This window comes from Schistocerca piceifrons, chromosome 2 (assembly GCF_021461385.2).
Source record: "Schistocerca piceifrons isolate TAMUIC-IGC-003096 chromosome 2, iqSchPice1.1, whole genome shotgun sequence".
NCBI lineage: Eukaryota > Metazoa > Arthropoda > Insecta > Orthoptera > Acrididae > Schistocerca > Schistocerca piceifrons.
The window spans coordinates 908606241-908624467 of record NC_060139.1 but is presented as its reverse complement, the minus strand read 5'-3'; the positions used below and the strand labels follow the sequence as shown (position 1 = coordinate 908624467).

General features: G+C 41.6%; 1 protein-coding gene across 1 annotated transcript in view; it reads right to left on the bottom strand.

Moving 5' to 3' along the window:
• Nucleotides 1–6231, bottom strand: part of LOC124777283 (farnesol dehydrogenase-like) — a 53907-nt gene extending 47676 nt beyond the window's left edge. The window contains exon 1 of the mRNA XM_047252628.1: nt 6028–6231. Coding sequence (XP_047108584.1) covers nt 6028–6159 — 132 coding nt within the window. The 5' untranslated portion in view covers nt 6160–6231. The remainder of the gene's footprint in view (nt 1–6027) is intronic.
• Between the last annotated feature and the right edge of the window lie 11996 nt (nt 6232–18227).

Sequence of the window (18227 nt, the reverse complement as noted above, 5' to 3'; positions counted from 1 at the left end):
TCAGCCACATGTGAAACGTCAACCACGACCTGCAACAAATGACGCCCAAGTAGGTGTTTTAGCTGCTGTCGCTGCTAATCCGCACACCAGTAGCAGACAAAAGTGCGCGAGAATCTGGAATCTCAAAAACGTCGGTGCTGAGAATGCTACATCAACATCGATTGTACCCGTACCATAGTTCTGTGCACCAGGAATAGCATGGCGACGACTTTGATCGTCGTTTACAGTTCTGCCACTGGGCACAAGAGAAATTACGGGATGATGACATTTTGCACGCGTTCTATTTAGCGACGAAGTGTTATTCACTAACAGCGGTAAAGTAAACCGGCGTAATATGCACTGTTGGGCAACGGAAAATCCAAGATGGCTGTGACAAGTTTAACATCAGCTACCTTGGCGGGTTAGTGTATGGTGCGACATTATGGGAGGAAGGATAATTGCGCCCCCCCCCCCTTTTATCGATGGGGATGTAAATGGTGCAATGTATGCTGATTTCCTACGTAATGTTCTACCGCTGTTACTACAAGATGTTTCACTGCATGACAGAATGACGACGTACTTCCAACATGATGGATGTCCGGCACATAGCTCGCGTGCGGTTGAAGCGGTATTGAATAGAATATTTCATGAGAGGTGGATTGGTCGTCTAAGCCCCTTACCATGGCCCGCACGTTCACCGGATCTGACGTCCCCGGATTTCTTTCTGTGGGGAAAGTTGAAGGCTATTTGCTATCGTGATCAACCGACAACGCTTGACAACATGCATCAGCACATTGTCAATGCATGAGTGAACATTACGGAAGGCGAATTACTCGCTGTTGAGAGGAATGTCGTTACACGTATTGCCAAAGGCATTGAGGTTGACGGGACATTTTGAGCATTTATTGCATTAATGTGGTATTTACAGGTAATCACGCTGTAGCAGCATGCGTTCTCACAAATAAGTTCACAAAGGTACATCTATCACATTGGAACAACCGAAATAAAATGATCGAACGTACCTACGCTCTGTATTTTAATTTAAAAATCTACCTGTTACCAACTGTTCGTCTAAAATTGTGAGCCATATGTGTCACTATTACAGCGCCATCTACCACAAAGCGAAAAAGTGGTCCAACTAATTAAAGTTCATATTTCTTTACGTACTACACGAATATGTAATAAAAATGGGGGTTCCTTTTCTAAGAAACGAAGTTGATATCCGTTTGACCTACGACAGCGCTATCTAGCGGGCCAATCATAGCGCCATCTGGTTTCCCCCTTCAAGGTAGACAAGTTTCATTCTTTGTAGTTTCGTATGACGCTTATTTCGTGAGAAATTTGGCCCGGTCACGATCAATGGACCACCCTGTATAATTTCCTCCAGAATATCCAGTTTTTCCAATTATGTAATAGAAAGCTTCTGTATTCACCTTTTATTTTATACAAAAAGGTGTGCTAAATAAGGACGATGGATACAAGTTTCCTTCGGAAATAAAGTGGATGGACAAAACTTCACGAGTTAGCGGCTATTAAATATGGGCCAATGACTAACAGACCTCGGGATTTGTTACATATTACTCTTTCATCAACCATATATGTCTGCTTGCGCAGGTGGCAGGGCCCTAACACATACCAACCTGAATTTCTACTGCAGTAGATTTAGTGCCATATAAAAATAAAAGGGAAGTTTAGATTGCGTACGACGGGTGCGATAAAGTAGATCAAGAAAGTGACGCGCTTCGTTGATTCTTGATTGAGCAAATCTGTTTCTCGGTGTTTACCCATAGATGTTTTAAGTTTTCGCTGCGTGGAGAGGGACTAAATTTAAAAAATCCTTAACAGTTACGGAATACACTCTGCAAATACCAGTTTTACAGCAACATGAACAACCAAATGCGCCCTTAGACTGTTTCCGTTGAAACAGTTCGTGTTTCTGATTATCAAGTTGCATGTATTTTAACTCAACATTTGTCGCGTTTCCTTACTATGAAACATTAAGGGTTGCCATACATTTTACTAATGCATATTCCACAAAATATATATTATCGTCATAGCTAATATGAAAATTAATGAACTTCTTGCAGAAAGAAGCATTACTGAACGCTTAACTGAATCAACTAAATTTTTCTGTGTGCAAAGCTGGGAGAGAGTTTAAAAAATTGTTTCTGTAGGGAGCCTTTAGCATTCAAAGTGAGACCCTTAAAGCCCTAATTAATAAAATTAGGTCGTAGATGCGACCCTGTGACGCTCAAGATTTCGACCCTCTTCGACATACTACTAGTAGAGGGGGAGGGGGGCAACAAAGTCAGCCCTGCAGAAGTGTTTACGTCATTACAATTCCGCTCCCGAAAAGAAACGGATTGTTAGGTCATGACTGGATCCGTTTTCGATCAGGTGTAGCCATTAGGAAATTTTTTTACATCTCAGTTCTGCAATCTGATACTTTCTCAAAAACCTGATCTTGATCTGATGTATATACACCTCCGACGGACAGCCGGTAATTAGGCCTATAAGCCTGCTTTCGACTATCAAAAATATTCAGATCAGCTGAAAATGGAAACAAATCGGGAACATGTGCACCAACAAAATAAACTTTTGCAACTAGTGTGCATAAAACCCACGAAATTAAAGATTCCCGTTAATTTGTCACTCATATTACAAAATTGCAATGCCAATCTAAGCACGTAGAAGTTTATGAAAACGCAGAACATATAACGTTCGACCAACGCCATTAGCAGTAACAGGTTTCCCCCAGAAGTATATTTTCAACACATCGAAATCCGAGCAGGTCGTGGTTAGTGTCTCTGCCCCTGACCTCTGGTTCAAGTACCGCCCAGGTAGGAGTTTTTCCCTTCTCCTAGAGACACTGTTTAAGTTGTCCTAAGCATTTCGTCTTATGTTCATCGACGCTCATGTCCCCGAATCAGGCGGTTAAACAGCAACTACTGGTTCTCCGACCAGTAATGCCATACTATTTATTTCATTTCAACGTACCGAAACCACTAGCTTTCCTATCTCTCGCAGCCTTAGGCTTCAGAGCTGACGTATGTGATTTTGGAGTAGTAAGATTCCACCTTGTTTGAAACTGGTCCTACGTCATATTTGATCCCTACTGTTTTCTCAAAAAGAAGTGTAGTGATCTAATAACTTTCGTAAGAGTTGGTTTGAAGAGGTCTCTGACTACTTTGTTCATTGGAAATTTTACACGGAAATAAACGCTACACTTATTCCCGGGGAAGGTAAATGACGCCAAGTAGTGTACAGTGGAGTACGATCACAGCACGTTTGTGGCGCGGCCTAGCTGCTCCCACAGCGCCTTACTAGAGGCTGCAACTACACAACGCAGTGTTCCCACCACCGCATTCCGCAGTAGGCGAGGATTAAAAATTTTTTTCATTTTTAATCTGATAATTATATATGTATTGTGTTTCATAATAGAATTTCGTGTTCCCAGTTTGGCCACAGGAAACATGAGAGGTCGAAGACGTCCGTCTTCTGGTCGGCTCCTGATCGTTGTCAGGAGGCGGCTAGTATTTGATTACGCAATGGCTTCTATTATTTAGAAAAGAAAAGCCCGAATTCCTTTACGTAATCAGTATGAATTTTATAATTTCCTAAGCGACCTTTAACAATGAAAAATAACAAAATTGCATTTGCAAATGAAATCAATAAATGGGGCGGCTATGAGTTGTATAGAAAACAAGGAGCAGTCTTCTGTCTACGACCAGGATTCCGCAGTATTCTCTGCCGTAGTAAAGGCTGTGACATTTATAAGATGATATGGAGGTAAAGTAAAGGAGAAGAGAATAAGAAATCTGGTAAACACTAAATATATTCAAATAATTCTCACAAGCAATTAGGGCTTATTTATAAACAGTATAACTTACATAACTAATTTTCTGACTGTGTTAGTGCGATCATATTTCAGCCTGTCCTGTGCTCGCTTCTTGGTTTACGTCTTTATCAAAAATTACTCATTACTTTTCCCTTCCTTTGAGGCTATTCTTGCACCGTTCAACACCTTCATAACAAGTTGCCGATTTACAGTATCGAACATAAGTTACTGAATTTTATTGATTAGTAACTTGTCTGCACGCTGGCAAGACCGCTCACTTTTATGGCTTAAAGACGACCTTCACGCTTTCACATTACAAGTAGTAGTACAATAAAATCTGAAGATCTGCAAAGGTTTTTACGTCATTTTTATTTAGATCGAAGCAGAACGCTCAGTTCAGCTTCTGTTAAAATGTTTGGCTGCGCAATATATGTATTAGCGTTCGCGCAGTCGGTGACGTAAATTGTATAAAACAAATGTCTTTCAAAGACTAGGTCTCATAAGTTGCTCATTTAATACACAGCTAGGTGAATGCCTGTCCAAGGGTACTCACAGCTTTCATGTGACGGAAAGCCCAATAATATTACAAACTGTTTGCAGAAGTTACTTACGGAAGATACTTTTACTAGTGGAATAACGCCCTTAGGCTACAGCTCAAGCCTATCGCAACAGCTGAATAAGGTAAAGTCAAATTTCTAAATAGTATGTACAGAAGGAAAGTACTACAATTTCAAATTTCACTTAATTTGTAACACGGTAAAACTCTGCTTAGCATACAGAACCATTTTCTCGCTAATTTTTACGGTTTCCCGCGTTTATGTTTCACTACATAAAATGAAAACTTCAGGTAATCTCACGAGCACCAATGGCGGGACACGGAAAGAGATTCTCCAATGAAATCTGAAAGACTACAGCGGTTGAACATTTAACATGGTGTTTGGCAAAACTGAGGACTTTTCAGTGCTTCAGCCTGCCTCACTAACATCCATGCTAGAATAAGGAAACGAGTAGCACCTATTTCCAGTAGCGTCAGTTCTACGACCGACCACGCATTTGCAGGGAATTCCGTAAACGAAAGACGACACGAAGTAACTAACAATATAAAAGCTGCGTTTTTGCGCTAATAATCGGCACACAGTAAGCAATACTATACAAAGACTCACGACAAGAAACTTCAATACTCATTTTGAATGGTAAGAGTATTATTTTGGACGAAGCAAAATGGACTACGGAATTTTTAGGTATCTCAGTTTGTACATAAACATGAACTGTCTGGAGACAGTGCATGTAACATTGCAGCCCCAGCTTTCCTCTTCGTTAGTGCAGAACTTAACATATATACCGATTGGCACTTTTCGCTGGCTTCTCGTTAAATTGAGCGGGAAATTTAAAAGCAGAACACTAGTACCAAAGACTAGCATAACCTGAATAATGGATAGCTTTTTCGCACTGGTTATTAGCAAATGGACACAGTTAAGCGAGTGTTTCGCATTTGTGCAGCTGCTATACAGTACATCATTTTCTGATGTCTGTAGTGGCACACGGAGCACTTCAAGCATATTATGAAAATACATACGAAGAATGTCAAAATGCGATTAATGAAATGTGAAATTTGTATACGAACTGTCACATAGGCTGCTTTTTACAATCAGCTATTTAGTTTGAAGGGGGATAGCGTGACTGTGAGTAAGCCATTTTTATCTACCATTAAATTTCTAACAATAGATCAGTCGTGTAATTACATACAAGGAGCTAATGAATTTATCCTCTCTCTCTATCGAAACAGGACCTTTGAGTGCTTTGACAAATTTTTTGCCTATCTTTCCTTTGCTTCGAAATTTGTGCTGTGGGTCTCCGAGTCAGATTTATGTATGTTTATATTCCATAATCAACATTCTCTTCAGACCATTCCATCACTGTCGCGACTCGTGTTAACAAAACTAAACAATATAGACGAAAGCGTTCTGCAGGGCTACAGCCGGAGCAGAGTGCACGCGAACTCCCTTTGATAATTCGCCGAAAGACCGGCAAGTAACGGCAGAGTAGAGAATGCGAACCGAACACAGTTTGCTCACTAGCGCCTAGCGTCTACACCAGACTGTTCTCGTCCCTTTTACACGTTCGGTTATGTTTGTATAAGCGTAAAGGAGGCTTAAGCAGACTGCCTCAGCGAGGGCGGTGACTGATAAAGACACGAGATGAGCTCTGACCTTGACCCTGTCGACCCTCCGCGCCAAGCCGACGACGGTTAGTCCCTGCCTGAGCAGCTCCTGCGTGATGGCGGCTCCTATGCCGCTGCTGGCCCCCGTCACCAGGGCAACGCGATCCGCGTACCTCTGCATGTTACAGCACAGACAGTTCAACACGGAACACTCACGGCTGCTGCTAGCAGACTACACTGGCAAGGTTTCGGGCGGTGGCTACGGCCACAGAGTGTTGCCCTAAGCGCCACCTACACGCCGCGCTGCGCTGAGCGCCACCTACGCGCGTCCTTATCTCGTCAACAGCCGGCTGTCTTTAGGGCTCTACACACGCACCATCCGACCAACCGACGAATTGGGCGTCTGTAGGCGTTTTGACCGACCGACTAATTCTCCTTGTCGGACTATCGGGCGATAGCCTAACTCCCTTCCTCCCAGCCGCCGCCACTCCACTCAACGAAATATGAGGTGAGTAGCTTTTTTGTCCCAACTTCCTGTCAAAAGTTTATCTTTCGTCACTGCGCGCGGGATTAAATACTATTCTAGTATACATAACAAGATTAGAGGCCGACGACAGTTTCTGGGGAAATTTCGTGCGAGGAGTATAGCTAGTTAATTAGTTGGTTAGTTAGTTGCATGTCCATTGATCATTCCCACGGTACGGTAGCCGTTATGATGTGGACCGTGTCATGTGCACAAGAAATGCACATATGAAACAAAATTTTTTAATATATATATATATATATATATATATATATATATATACAGAGTTAAAGATTAATATTTCTATTATTTACCCCATCCCCTTAAATGGCACAAAATGCATATACAATATTTATAGATTTATTTATTCCTATTCATGAATTCATCTATGGTATAGAAGGAGTTGTCAAGGAGATATGATTTCAATTTATTTTTGAAGCTGGTATTACTGCTGTCTGTCAGACACCTTATTTCATCTGGTAATTTGTCGAAAATTTTTATAGCAACATATTTTACCCCTTTCTATGCCAAAGATAGGTTGCGCAAAGGATAGTCTTTCTTTTTACTGGTATTATAATCATGAATGTCACTGTTGTTTTTAAACTGGTCCTTGTTGTTGAAAGCGGTTCTAGGCGCTACAGTCCGGAACCGCGCGACCGCTGCGGTCGCAGGTTCGAATCTTGCCTCGGGTATGGATGTGTGTGACGTCCTTAGGTTAGTTAGGTTTAAGTAGTTCTAAGATCTAGGGAACTGATGACCTCAGCAGTTAAGTCCCATAGTGCTCAGAGCCATTTTTGTTGTTGTTGAGAGCAAATTTCATTAGTGAGTAGGTGTATTGTGAGGCTGTTGTAAGAATTCCCAATCTTTTAAAAAGATGCCTACAAGATGTGCGACTATGAACCCCACACATTATTCTAACCACTTTCTTTTGAGCAGTGAATACTTTTTGTCTAAATGTTGAGTTACTCCAAAATATTATTCCGTATGACATCAGAGAGTGAAAGTATGCAAAGTATGTTAACTTACTAATTTCTATAGCCTCAAAATTGGCAATTATTCTGATCGCAAAAGTTGCTGAACCTAGTCGCTTTAGGAGATCCAAAATATGAATTTTCCACTTAAGATTCTCATCTACAGGGTGCTACAAAAAGGTACGGCCAAACTTTCAGGAAACATTCCTCACACACAAATAAAGAAAAGATGGACATGTGTCCGGAAACGCTTAATTTCCATGTCAGAGCTCATTTTAGTTTCGTCAGGATGTACTGTACTGTATTTCCTCGATTCACCGCCAGTTGGCTCAATTGAAGGAAGGTAATGTTGACTTCTGTGCTTGTGTTGACATGCGACTCATTGCTCTACAGTACTAGCATCAAGCACATCAGTACGTAGCATCAACAGGTTAGTGTTCATCACGAACGTGGTTTTGCAGTCAGTGCAATGTTTACAAATGCGGAGTTGTCAGATGCCCATTTGATGTACGGATTAGCACGGGGCAATAGCCGTGGCGCGGTACGTTTGTATCGAGACAGATTTCCAGAACGAAGGTGTCCCGACAGGAAGACGTTCGAAGCAATTGATCGGCGTCTTAGGGAGCACGGAACATTCCAGCCTATGACTCGCGACTGGGAAAGATCTAGAACGACGAGGACACCTGCAATGGACGAGGCAATTCTTCGTGCAGTTGACGATAACCCTAATGTCAGCGTCAGGGAAGTTGCTGCTGTACAAGGTAACGTTGACCACGTCACTGTATGGAGAGTGCTACGGGAGAACCAGTTGTTTCCGTACCTTGTACAGCGTGTGCAGGCACTATCAGCAGCTGATTGGCCTCCATTCTGCGAATGGTTCATCCAACAATGTGTCAATCCTCATTTCAGTGCAAATGTTCTCTTTACGGATGAGGCTTCATTCCAACGTGATCAAATTGTAAATTTTCACAATCAACATGTGTGGGCTGACGAGAATCCGCACGCAATTGTGCAATCACGTCATCAACACAGATTTTCTGTGAACGTTTGGGCAGGCATTGTTGGTGATGTCTTGATTGGGCCCCATGTACTTCCACCTGTGCTCAATGGAGCACGTTATCACGATTTCATACGGGATACTTCACCTGTGCCGCTAGAACATGTGCCTTTACAAGTACGACACAACATGTGGTTCATGCACGATGGAGCTCCTGCACATTTCAGTCGAAGTGTTCGTACGCTTCTCAACAACAGGTTCGGTGACCGACGGATTGGTAGAGGCGGACCAATTCCACGGCCTCCACGCTCTCCTGACCTCAACCCTCTTGACTTTCATTAATGCGGGCGTTTGAAAGTTCTTGTCTACGCAACCCCGGTACCAAATGTAGAGACTCTTCGTGCTCGTATTGTGGACGGCTGTGATACAATACGCCATTCTCCAGGGCTGCAGCAGCGCATCAGGGATTCCATGCGACGGAGGGTGGATGCATGTATCCTCGCTAACGGGAGACATTTTGAACATTTCCTGTAACAAACTGTTTGAAGTCACGCTGGTACATTCTGTTGCTGTGTGTTTCCATTCCATAATTAATGTGATTTGAAGAGAAGTAATAAAATGAGCTCTAACATGGAAAGTAAGCGTTTCCGGACACATGTCCACATAACATATTTTCTTTCTTTGTGTGTGAGGAATGTTTCCTGAAAGTTTGGCCGTACCTTTTTGTAACACCCTGTATATGTACACCCAAAAACTTTGAAGGAATAATATAGATGCAAGAAATGAAGCATATTTTTAATTTTTTTTAACGAATCCACAATGGTTTTGTGTGGCACATAAGGAGAATAAAAGTCTGTTGACCTTCAGTGTTTCTGTTTTTAGGTTTTATTTCCAATACTTATCGGGAAAAAATTTAAAAATCGAAATATCAAATTTTAATATATGTTAATTGATAAAATGTACTTGTTTCATTGTTACAAGTGATAAAAAAAGTCCAGTCAGTATCCAGGCTCTCTGCTACTAAGAGCAAAGTGTGGGACTTTTTCTACAGTTCTAATAGTTGCTGCATGCTTCATTTCGTATGTATCTGTTGTATTTTTTTAATGATGTACGTCACCAGTTTTTCTTTGAATTTGAAATGAGTTTCTTGCAGGTCATCTTTTATACTACACACACACACACAAAATAATAACCTATACATGAACATCTTTTGTTTTATTTATTTTGCCTCACCCTGATATATTTCCTCACTCAACTAAAAATCATGTCGTAGGTTTCAGGAATCATTTTAGTTAATAACTGCGGGGATACAACTGCACTGAATCTGAGGTCCTCTTCACTTTTGCCAGTTGCTATCATAAAGTAGCTGTCAGCCCCTCCCCGCAGCTTAAGGCCTCTCTTACGACTGCATTCTTTTACGTTAACAATGGTTTGATATGTTCAGCAGCTCCGAAATACATTATTTATCCATTCTTCGATAATTACGAAGATCTTCGGTTGCTAGCTGCTGATAGAACATGGGTAAATTTCTTTCCTTACATTAGCCACATCTTTGCCTACAGCTTTCGCTCGGCCTGTTTTGCCCTTATTACCTCTAAAACAGCCAGGCAAAACCCCATTTTTGTTTCTGTTTAAAACGAAGCGGGTGTCGTAGAAAATAAACACAATGAACTTAAGATAAGCAAATCACAATAACACGCCTGCGCTGTAATCGGTGAGTGCAGTCGGTCGGTCGGTCGGTCGGTCGGTCGGTCGGCCGGTCAAGTGGTGTATATGCAAGGGACTTAACGGCTGGTATTATACTACTAATTTCTTTGACAAAGTTGGTTTGTCAAATATTTGACATGGTGTAACACAGAAATTCTGTGAAATGCTTCCTTTCGTCAATTTTATTTTATAAAATGAAGCGCCTCATGTTAAGGGCCGTACACATGTACCAATTTATTAGCCGACCGATCGACCAGTTTCGCAGCAGACTAGACACATCCCAACCAACTGCAATCAGCGATTACTGCGTCGTCCTGTTCCTATTGCTGGTGGTGATTTGCTTATCTTACGTTCATTGATACATGAAACGTATTTACAGTTGCGCATGTGGACAATGGAATGACGTCAACGCGGACTTCCCGGTCATCGCGAGCGGTCGCCTTTACCGCAGGCTATCCGAACATGCTTCACGGCCAGACGCAAACTTCCATATGCCCTCAACCATGTGTCTACAACCTGCAGCCGTACATCCAGAATGTGCATTCCCGTGCAGGGGAGACATTTTAATTGAAGGTTGCTATGCTAGTGTCAGCAGATAAATACGATATTGTAGAGCCTGTGTTGTTCAGAAGTACAGCGCAATGATCCTTGCATGTATGTCCAAAGGTACATTGCATCGCACTTCTGAACAACACAGTCTCTGCAACACCGTATCGTATCATATGTTCAAATGGCTCTGAGCACTATGGGACTTAACATTTATGGTCATCAGTCCCCTAGAACTTAGAACTACTTAAATCTAACTAACCTAAGGACATCACACAACACCCAGTCATCACCAGGCAGAGAAAATACCTGACCCCGCCGGGAATCGAACCCGGGAACCCGGGCGCGGGAAGCGAGAACGCTACCGCACGACCACGAGCTGCGGACTATGTTCACTGAGGTCATGTTCTACGAGACCCTTGTTATTACATGGACACAAAAGTTGGGATTTGCCTTGACTGTTTCGCAGCTAAGGAAGTCAAAGAAAGCCGAGAGAGGTTGTGGGTAAATAAATCTATAATGTAAAGTAAGAAATTCACCCACGCTCTGTTACCTAAGGAACTGGCAGGTGATGATTTTCGGAATTATTTAAGAATGAGTGAAAGATTCTTTTCGGATCTGCTGAACTTCCTCAAACCACATTTGAGGAAAAAGAATGTTCTCATGAGAGAAGCTGCATGCTGCGAGAAGAGATGTTAGTTATATTATGATTCCTGAACACTGCCAGAAGTTACGAGGACCCCCCATTCAGAGCAGACGTATCCTCACAACTATTATTACAGTGGTTCCTGGGATTATAGTTGCATGAGGAAATGCACCACGGTAAAGCAAACCAAATAAAACATTATATTCCCGTAAACTTTATGAATTTTTTTATGTATGTAGCACAAAAGAAGTCCCCTGCAAGCTTAAGAAACTCGTTTCAAATCAGAAGTACTATCTTACTAATTGGCGCTAATATAGGCACGCTCATGTTACTGATACTTTATGTTTCATTAAAACAGACTATCATCGTGAGATGTAGTGGTACTCTGAATTTCATTTGAATTAGTACAGTGAATATTTCATTAGCTTTGTCCATTATTTTAGTGAATACAACAGTTAACATCAGAGACAAATTAATCATCAAGAGAATATTTTCTCACATTATCTGAAACAGTCTGGCAACACTCAGGTAGTTTACCAATTCCACGCCTGTAGAAGCCCACTGGATCTGAGATAAAGATGTTTTCAACCAGCCTTGAAGTGTATTTTCGTCCAAAGAGGAATTTTTTGACTGTTCTTAGATAAGGAGCTTGAAAAATTGGGGGTTTAACCTCAGAAAAATAAGTGTTTGATGAATGAGTTTTCAAAACCCTCCACAGTTTTGTTAGTGAAATCGGCAGAGTGCGTTATAGTGTAGTATCTACATGTGATGAAGTATTGTAGGTCGTTTTTCTTGTGCTGTGACCGAGTGGTGTCTTAGTTTATGGCAAAAAATACCAGCTGCAGTACAATGTAACCTGGGGAGGTTTTCATAGTGCACAATACCGTCCCTGAGGCACAACAGGCAAAATATTATGTTTACACTACCCTTTGCTCGATTATATATATCCTTTGTTAGTCCTCAGCCATTAATTCTTCTTATAAATTTAATATGAAAACACAACTCGTCAGATTAGAAAAATTGCATTGGAATTCTCAGTAAGCCAACTGATGATGATCAAACAAAAACGCATTAATAATCAGCCCATTGATTTTTGTCGTTTTAAATTATAGCGTACAGTACTATTACTTGCGACTTCTGAACCTCGCCTAATGAATGCAAATGTCGCACGACGCTTAATTGGTCGCACTCCATCACATACGTCTATTATAGAGGCTTCCTGAATTTGCAATAATTCAAGAACGATGCTTCTTGAAGTAAGAACGACTTTTTCTGACGTGTTTTCCCAAAACCAATCGCCCCAAACACGAAACGAAGTTTCAGAGCTGACTCTGTTGCCCTGCCCTCCCCCCCCCCCCCCCCCCGCCCACCACCACCCCGCCCCTCCAAACCCAAAGGAAATAATATGTCGCAAATGTTAGACCTTTTTTCCACCTGCCACTATATTTTATGCCGCTTGAACAACGTATATAAGTTTCAGGCATGCAAAATCCAACTCGTAACTACAAGATAAATACTGGAACTTCAAACCAGAAAAATGATCATTGATAAATACACTTATAGCATCGCGCCATGTTCACTTAGTCGGAGGCTTCTGAAGTTGGTGGCGAGGAAACTCTCGAACACAATCTGTTCTGACCTTTACACAGCCACGACCTGCTAGACGAAAATGTTTCTGGAACTTTTCCCTATTGCAGCTGGGGTAGAAAACGAAACGAATTATGTTTGAGGTTCCATCAGACTGATTACTTTGGCATATGTCCGGCATTCGATTTAAAGAAACTAGAGGGTGGAGTGGACTTGAATGTGCGACTTTACGTTAACAGTGCGCGAAGATTACCACAACACCAAGAGGAGGTATCTTTCCATAATACTTCGAGAAGGCTGACAGGCTTTCCACCATATACTTCCACATCCTACAGTCCTGCGGGATCCTGCACATGGAAATTGGTGGTAAGCTTCTATGGGACCAAACTGCTGAGGTCATCGGTCCGTAGACTTACACACTACTTAGCTAACTTAAACTAACTGACGCTAAGGACAACACATACACCCATGCCCGAGGGAGGACTCGAACCTCCGACGGGGAGAGCCGCGCGAGCCAATGGTAATTTAAGGTCACAGGGCTTTTAATATATTTGAAGATGAGACGTCGAAAAACCCAATTTTTAACATAGCCCAGAAAGAGGTCATACAACTAATTTTGTAATAGTTTTATATTTCGATTGGGGGAAAACACCATTTTCTAAATTAATTAACACTGAAGAAAATACTGTAGTGTGAAGCTTACGTTTCCTGTTACTGATTTTTTCTTGAAGCAGTTCTAGTCTCTAAGCTGAATCAGTAGCCGAAGTTTTGGTGCTTTCGAACTTTTGGATTGAACCTGAAAACTTTTTCGGTTGGGTCTGTGCGAAATGCGGCCAAAGAAGTGACTGTGGGTTCCAGAGGCGCCCATAGAGGGGTGCCAATGGGGGCGGTTGCCCCTAGAGAGAATTCATTTAGTTTACGAATATGAAAATGGCCTGTGACCACAGGGTCGGCGCTATTAGATCTTAAAATATCAGGAAAATTATCAATAAATGGTCTGAAGCTATCAATAATTTGACATAAAAATGATATAAAAACTACGTAGATTGTCTTATAAAATGAAGTAGAATAATGAAGAATTTTATACGATTTTAGAGACTTAAATTACGAAAGGTTAATTAATTTAAAATCCCAAAGATTTTCTTCAAGAAACCTCAGTCTTTGAAGTGTACGAAAATGTTTTACAATGATCCTGGAGCTATTGCAGTGTATGACAGTCAGCATGCAGAAAATCTCGAAAGTGAGGGATCGTCTGTTGTCGGAAAACGCGTGCTTATAGTTACAACGTAATTTTCAGCATTTGCTGAAACAACTGGCGCTTGCACTTTGATATTTTCCTATAGTTCCAAAAATGAATCTAAATAACGAAACATGAATATCTGTATTTCACAAATGGACATTAAGTTTGGTACAATACCTATATTTTTCTTTCAATGCTCCTACCTGATACAAATTAACAACGATAAGTGATGCGATAATGAGAGTTAGCAGATAAACCATCAATTTATTTTCAAGATGTAGAAATACATTCTTGAGAAACAATGTGACGTTTTCCTTAGAGGTTTGAGCGCTGTACGTTCTTGCCAACATTAAAAAAAGCAATTATTCTGTTATAAAGGGATGTTAAGCACAAACTTGTAGAACATTAAGTAAAACATAGAAAATGACGTCTAAAATCTAAACTCCAGAAACCTTGCTATGCCGATCGGCCGCCATGTTATCCTCTGGCATGGCTGTACTACGCAGATGTGGTATGGTGGGGCGTAGGTCAGCACACCGGTCTTTCGGCCGTTGACGTCTTTTCAGACCTAGAAGCCGCTACTTCTCATACAAGTAGCTCTTCAGTTGCCATCATGAGGTTGAGTGCGCCCTGTACCAGTCCTCACACCAAGGGAAAATCCTTGACAGCCTCCAGTTCAGAGTCAGACACGTGAGTGATCAGCTACGGAGGCGAACAAGGGTGACATCATCCCAGAAAAATTAAGCACTGTACGTCACCTGTATGATGAGAAGTGCAAAGTTAAATTAACATTTCTATAGTCAGAATGACCTCCTCCGCAGCCGAGGTCCCTAATGCACACCTATGCAGTGGTGCTTTACTCGGAGATAAGTTGGCACGAATACTGGTGGCGGAAAAGTTTCACTGCCAGTGTCTGGCCAGCGTGGGGAAGAGAGGTGACGGAGTAAAGTTTCTGATCACCATTCTTTGCGTCAATGTCCTGGATTAAATGCCAAACGTCCTGGCAATGACTTGTAAGGTAGGGTGAATGCATGTGACACAGCTGATAGTGATCTGTCCGTCGGATGGGGACATTAAGCTCAGTGACCCCCTTGGTGCTATTTGAGAGGAGTAGGCTATGTGCAGGCATTGGATTTCACCCTCACCTCCTTTCATCCATAAGAACACAGACCCAACACTACACTGTACAAGCCCTCATCACAAAAAAATGGCTCTGAGCACTTTGGGACTTAACATCTGAGGTCATCAGTCCTCTAGAACTTAGAACTACTTAAACCTAACTAACCTAAGGACATCACACACATCCATGCCCGAGGCAGGATTCGAACCTGCGACCGTAGCGGTCGCGCGGTTCCAGACTGAAGCGCCTAGAACCGCTCGGCCGCTCCGGCCGCCCCCCTCATCACAGCCATCCACATAATACAGATACATTCCTGACACTTCATAATGGGTTGAAGGAAGACAATGGAAAACTACCCTTACTAGGACTTTGCCTACAAAGGTAATGCAGGATATCTGCACCTAGTCCACTATACTGTTTCCCTGAGTACAGGACTATTTTGACTTTGATGGCCAGAATACTAAGGATTTTAGTAGCTCATAAGTAATCAAAGAATACATGCCAACAATCTCGGAAAATTACTAATAAGCTATAATAAAATGTAAGGAAGCTGCCAATCGAGATAGTGACAAAAGTACTTCATGTGTACTCCAACGCAGTAAGAAAGCTGTCCATGGTGAAATTTACGTCTTGAAAGTGTTTCTTTCCTACGGACTAAGAAAGCTACACCAAATAAATTAACAAACGACGGAGCTGATCCTCCTTGGTACACAAAACGGGAAAATCCCCAAGATTGGCGATCTTTTACAGAAGCTAGACATTTAGCGCGGACTTCAATGCGAGATGCTTAAAACAGTTTCCACAACGACACTTTGTCTCGAAACCTGGCAGAAAATCCAAAGAGATTCTGGTCGTATGTGAGGTACGATAGTGGCAAGAAACAATCAATGCCTTCTCTGCACGATAGCAATGGATATACTATCGAAGACAGTGCTGCCAAAGCGAGTTACTAAACACAGCCTTCCGAAATACCTTCACGAAAGAAGACGAACCAAATATTCCAGAATTCGAATCAAGAACAGCTGCCGAGTAACGTAGAATTAAATATCCTCAGAATAGTGAAGCAAGTTAAATCAGTTAATAAAAGCAAGTCTTCTGGTCCAGACTGTATACCAATTAGGTTCCTTTCGGAGTATGCTGATGGCTTAGCTCCATTACTTAACAATCATATACAACCGTTCCCTCGACGACAGATACGTACCCAAAGATTGGAAAGATGCACAGGTCACACCAATATTCAGGACAGGTAGTAGGAGTAATCCACTTAATTATAGGCCCATATCGTTAACGTCGATTTGCAGCAGGATTTTGGAACATATATTGTGTTCTAACATTATGAATTACCTCGAAGAAAACGATCTATTGACACACAATGAACATAGGTTTAGAAAACATCGTTCTTGTGAAACACAACTAGCTCTTTATTCGCATGGAGTGTTGAGTGCTATTAACAAGGGATTTCAGATCGAGTCAGTATTTGTGGATTTCCGGAAGGCTTTTGACACTGTTCCACACAGGCAGCTCCTAGTGAAACTGCGTACTTATGGAATATCGTCTCAGTTATGTGACTGGATTTGTAATTTCCTGTCAGAGAGGTCACAATTGTAGTAATTGACGGAAAGCCATCGAGTAAAACAGAAGTGATTTCTGGCGTTCCCCAAGGTAGTGTTATAGGCCCTTTTCTGTTCCCTATCTATATAAACGATTTGGGAGACGACCAGAGCAGTCGTCTTAGGTTGTTTGCAGATGACGCTGTCGTTTATCGACTGATAAAGTCATCAAAAGATCAAAACAAATTGCAAAACTATTTTGAAAAGAAATCTGAATGGTGCGAAAATTGGCAGTTGACCGTAAATAACGAAAAGTGTGAGGTCATCCACATGAGTGCTAAAACGAATCCGTTAAACTTGGGCTACACGATAAATCAGTCTAATCTAAAGGCCGTAAAATCAACTAAATACCCAGGAATTACAATTACGAACAACTTAAATTGGAAGGAAATGTTGTGAGGAACGCTAACCAAAGACTGCGTTTTATTGGCAGGACACTTAGAAAAAGCAATAGATCTACTAAGGAGACTGCCTACACTACGCTTGTCCGTCCTCTTTTAGAATACTGCTGCGCAGTGTGGAATCCTTACCAGATAGGACTGACGGAATACATCGAAAAAGTTCAAAGAAGCGCAGCACCTTTTGTATTATCGCGAAATATGGGAGAGAGTGTCACTGAAATGATACAGAATTTGGGCTGGACATCATTAAAAAAAAAGACGTTTTTCGTTGCGACGGAATCTTCTCACGAAATTACAATCAGCAACTTTCTCCTCCGAATGCGAAAATATTTTGTTGGCACCTACCTACATAGGAAGAAATGATCGCCACGAGAAAATAAGGGAAATCCGAGCTCGTACGGGAAGATATAGGTGTTCGTTCTTTCCGCGAGATTGGAATAATAGAGAACTGCGAAGGTGGTTCGATGAACCCTCTGCCAGGCACTTTAATGTGATTTGCAGAGTACCCGTGTAAACGTAGATTCTTCTGGTTACTATTGCCGATCTCGGAAATTACGTCGAAAAAAAAAGGAGGAAACTGATTACTCCCTTAAGTGTGGCTACCTGACAAAAATTATAATTTCAAGAATGACGCAAAGAGAACATTTCATTAGGACTGGTCGTCTTTAGGTCGATTGGTTTATTCTAAAGCAGCTGAAGGTGCCTTCTAAGTTATGTGCATGGAGGTAAAAAACGTACGGGAGATGGCGCTATATACTTACGCTGTACCTTCTTTTGAGTCAAGAGTAGGCTGGGCTTGCCGTCATATTAAATATCCCACAAATTAGCAATCTGCTGTTTACGAGTGCTTCTCGTTCATTATCTCTGTCGCGTCCATACAATTTCTGTTTTAAATAATAAT